The 5,000-nt window shown below is 43.2% G+C and overlaps 1 protein-coding gene across 1 annotated transcript in view; it reads right to left on the bottom strand.

Moving 5' to 3' along the window:
* Positions 1-5,000, bottom strand: part of npr1b (natriuretic peptide receptor 1b) — a gene marked incomplete at both ends in the record, with an annotated part of 52,499 nt that overhangs the window by 27,304 nt on the left and 20,195 nt on the right. Inside the window, one exon of the mRNA XM_084441999.1 lies at positions 1,882-2,017. Coding sequence (XP_084298125.1) covers positions 1,882-2,017 — 136 coding nt within the window. The remainder of the gene's footprint in view (positions 1-1,881; positions 2,018-5,000) is intronic.

The following is a 5,000-nucleotide window of genomic DNA, read 5'->3' as shown; positions in this document are numbered from 1 at the left end:
TTTCGCCTCACAGCTTTATCAGGTTCTTTTCTATTTTTGAAAAATGTCAAACACCTTCCTCTCAGGGCCAATCCACACAAGCTGCTGGGGGCTTGGGCTGGAAAGGTCAGGCGATGGCGGTCTGCCCTGAGCTCGGAGACGACAATCTGGCCTTAGGCGAAGTCAGACTCGACTGAAATTCATGCGAGTCTTTGGTAAACACACTTTAATCTCCTTTCTTAGTGAGTGAAGTGTGTGTGAGTTCAGTTTGGAGCGGGAGAGGTGAGGTAAGAGGAAGTGAACATCAATAGGTCTCAATCAGCACCACGCTGAGACCTTTATGAGCTCATCCATCATCAGCTTGCCTGCTGGGTTGTGTGCTTTGGAAATGTAACAGAGGAAGTTGAGTGGCATTCATCAACACAAGAAGCACAGGACATACATGTACATGTACTCTGTACTTAAAGGGATATTCTGGAATTTTTGAACTAGGGCCCCATTTTCGACTTACCTATGCTGTTTTTGACTGATGGAGATCATTTTCAGTTAATTCCATGCTGTAGATAGCTTATTTTTTTTATTTTTTTGACCTCTACCTTAACCATCTCTTAATAAAGCTCTATCTTAACCATCTCTTAATTAAGCTCTACCTTAACCATCTCTTAATAAAGCTCTATCTTAACCATCTCTTAATAAAGCTTAACCATCTCTTAATAAAGCTCTATCTTAACCATCTCTTAATAAAGCTCTATCTTAACCATCTCTTAATAAAGCTCTATCTTAACCATCTCTTAATAAAGCTTAACCATCTCTTAATAAAGCTCTATCTTAACCATCTCTTAATAAAGCTCTATCTTAACCATCTCTTAATAAAGCTCTATCTTAACCATCTCTTAATAAAGCTCTACCTTAACCATCTCTTAATAAAGCTCTATCTTAACCATCTCTTAATAAAGCTCTATCTTAACCATCTCTTAATAAAGCTCTACCTTAACCATCTCTTAATAAAGCTTAACCATCTCTTAATAAAGCTCTACCTTAACCATCTCTTAATAAAGCTTAACCATCTCTTAATAAAGCTTAACCATCTCATACTACACCTCTCTCTTAACCATCTCTTAATAAAGCTTAACCATCTCTTAATAAAGCTTAACCATCTCATACTACACCTCTCTCTTAACCATCTCTTAATAAAGCTTAACCATCTCTTAATAAAGCTTAACCATCTCATACTACACCTCTCTCTTAACCATCTCTTAATAAAGCTTAACCATCTCTTAATAAAGCTTAACCATCTCATACTACACCTCTCTCTTAACCATCTCGGACAGAGTTGAGTACAAACTAACAGGTCAAGAAAAACGTGCCAATAAAGGGGAACTTGAGCTTCCACATCATTATTCGGCATCAGATAAATACTTACTGAAGATATTAATGGCGGCCAGTAAGAAGGCCATGACACAAAAATGGCTGCAGCCCAATGCCCCAGCACTGACTGAATGGAGAGATGTGACTGGTATGCAAAATATGGAGAGAATTATCTTTTCCTTAAATCAACAGGTCCATTTATTTTGGAAATATTGTCAAAAATGGTTTGTGTTTGAAACCGTGGTTGATATCTGCTGAATTATGATTGTAAACTGATTTATGTTATCGTCAACATAATTTGTATGTGCGAATGCATGGATGACCATCTGTTCTATGTCTTGTTGTTATACTGTATGTTTGCCGATAAAAATAAAGTATAAAAAAAAGAGGGGAACTTGAATAAAACTCCTGATCTGCGGTCTAACCGTGGGGAACATGGAACCCTGGGAAAACAGCGCTGGGGAACATAGGACCCTGGGAACATGAGTAGACATGCTTCCAGAGGGAACTTGATGGAAACTCCTGTGGACTGACCGTGGTATGTGCGGTTCCACATGCGCCTGGTCACGGTGTTCCCCACGGGCTTGGCCCCGGACGCGCTCATGGTCTCGTTCAGCGCGTGCGTGTATAACATCAGCCCGTCGTAGAACCCCCCGGAGATGATGTTCATCTGTGGGGAGGAAGAATCAAAAAAGTCAAGGGCAACTTACCGTCAGTGAATCATCAAAATCACTCCCCTACCTGCTAACAGAACCACACTGAAATAGACGCCTTCTACCTCATGAAGGGCCTGTAAATATATTGCAAAACCAACTTTAGAAAATGACTCTTGACCCCTTGTGGTTGATCATATTCTATATTTGGCATTTGTACCAACAGTAAGTCATCCCCAGTATCAAATACTCGATGCTAACTACCTTCAATATTTGATACTATCCCATTTATTAGCACTTTTAATGTATTCTCTCATTTTACAGCTCTCTATATTAGGCTACTGCTACCAATTTATTTGTTCCTGCTGAGAATGTTTTTCTCCTGGTTCGGTGCTCGCAATGCGTTCATCATCTTGACTGATTTAAAATAATACAACTGGACACTCCGGTCAGACACAGGTTCATTCAGGAGACACTCACTCAGACAAACCATCAGATCAAAAGTACAGTATGTTAATTAATCTGATACAGAATCCCCGAGCAAAATATGCAAATAACAGCCAAGTTGATGTAGGGAAGGCCACAAATACTGAATAAATTATCCTCAAAAGTGGATTGCAAGTGTAAACTTTATACAGTCACAGGTGCAATCAATCCACACGCGGCGATGAACTATGAACGGAATGCAGCTCGCCACCGAGAGGCTGTTCTCATGGTTAACTAACGTTAGGAACACAGACGGTTTCAAGAAAGACGGACATTGCAGTATTTTTTGTGGAGTTCAATGGAAATGCTACCTGCCTGATATGCAAGGAAAAAAATCGTCATTCTAAAGGAATATAATGTCAAGAGATACAGTATTCATTACTACTGTAAACATGGAGAACAGCGTGAGTCATAGGTAAACAAGAGGAAAAACGAGGCACACAGCTGAGAGGGATAACGTCTCAGACTTTCAAGATAAGTGTCTGGCAAGAAATAGAGCAGTAGCCTGAAAATGTATTCAAGTGTCTGGTAAGAAATGGAAACAAACTTGAACTTTAATAAATGCAAGTACAGATCCAGGGCCGGCTTACAGTAGTGATGCATCTTGCAACTAAAACAGAATAAAGTACAAATGTACTTTATTCTGGTAGGCAGGCAGGCAGGCAGGCAGGCAGGCAGGCAGGCAGGCAGGCAGGCAGGCAGGCAGACAAACACACACACACACACACACACACACACCTGAAGTCTTCTAAGAAACTGAGATGGATTTTAACAAAGAAAGTTGCCAGATTGAGGCTGTGTAGACTTTCCAGATTTTTCTCTCACGATTAGTGTGTTTACATGACCGTTTCCAACAGAAATACACTGCAAAACAGTCGTTTTCCTGCCAATTTGTTACCATTTGACCATGTACAGTAATGTCCTTGTGATGAACCCACCGTTACCTTCTCACCACTCCTGTGAGATAGAGCAGACCTCTCATCTGGGAACCTCAACATGTACTACAAGCGATCGCGATCAATAACAATGTATTTGATGAGAACCAGTAGTCACGAGGTCGAAAACTGGGAAACCAAATTAGGTCAGCCAAACGTTTCAAGCAAGGGGAGATTACTTTATAATCTGAGCGAGGATGTGTAGCCTATGTTTGATCGTTTTTCCTCTCCGGAATATGCATGACTCGTGAATATGAATCGTGGGTGACTCAGCGGGAGCTGTGTGACTGCAGGTGCTCGAGGGTCATCCGGTACCTTAGTGGAACCTGCAACGATGAGATAAGCTCTGCTAAATTAATTTTCCTGCTCCTCCAAATTAAATCAAATCCATCATCTGGACATTGTATACAAGTCAATCAGCCATTAGATATATTTAGCAATTTGTCTAAGGCTCTCCATGTGTGCTGTCTCTAGTCAGAATCACACTCTAAAACGCACGGACGTGGATTCACTGTAACATTTGCATGTTCCCGTACTAATACGGTACCCAAAGCTACTTTTTCATGTTTGATCTGGTGGAGCAGATGTGAAGTTAGGCTGGAGATCAACCAACGGATCTGGGCATCGGAACAAGCAGTACTTTCGAGCCCTTATCAGATCTGCTGTTTGAGTGTTTTTCTGTTTCCACCAGACGAGCCTGCTTTAAATTAGCGCTCTTTGGGGGGGAAAGCGGGATGTTGGTCTGTAGAGGTCTTCACGGGTCGGGTAAATCCGAGAGGACCCGAACCGGACCCGAGAACCCGGACCCGGCAGCTTTGTGTAGCCTTATTTATTTACGGCCGTTTCATTTCCATGCTGCCACATCACAGCCTGACAAAACAGCGATTGATCCTGTCAAGATTGAGAGGATAAATCGCAATTCCATCCAACTGTGATGAAACAGCATGCAAGCCAACAGCCGTGACAGCCTAAGCGATTAATACTACTAGGCTACTTGCTACTACTACCTGCCGGATCCGTAAAATACCCGATCCGACTCGGGTCTCGGGTCTCTGTCCTACTCCTGCTCTCGGACAAAATCGGGTCCGGTATACATATTTTTAAAAATGATCGGATTTAGTCGTCAATCTCGGTTTCGGTTCCACATTTTAGACCCGAGAAGACCTCTACATGACAGCCACAAGCCTCCAGCAGCACCACACCCACCGCCTGGGGGAGCGCCACCATCCACACTCTCACAGCGCCAAGCACTGGACATTCTGCTCCATGTCTCAGTTCCTCTTCTTCGTTTGGGTCAGTTGTGTTCTCCTCTCCCTCCCCAGGCTCGGGGCCGAGGGGCTATCCTTTTACCCGGGTCACCCGGGCTATATATCTGGGCACACCTCCAGGAGCCATGTCACCGTTTCGTCATCCACGACCGTCAGGTCATGCATTCCGCTGGGTGTCCGGTATATCGGACAGTCCTGGATGACGTGGTCTGCGGTTTGTTCCTCGGCGCCACACTCGCACGCCACACAGGATACCAAGCCCCATCTGCGCATCGATGAGCGGAAGCGTCCGATGCTTTTTACAAGCACAG

This window comes from Borostomias antarcticus (genome assembly GCF_949987555.1).
Source record: "Borostomias antarcticus genome assembly, chromosome: 8".
Taxonomy (NCBI): Eukaryota; Metazoa; Chordata; class Actinopteri; order Stomiiformes; family Stomiidae; genus Borostomias; species Borostomias antarcticus.
Note: the sequence above shows the minus strand (reverse complement) of the source record. Positions and strands in the feature narration are given on the sequence as shown.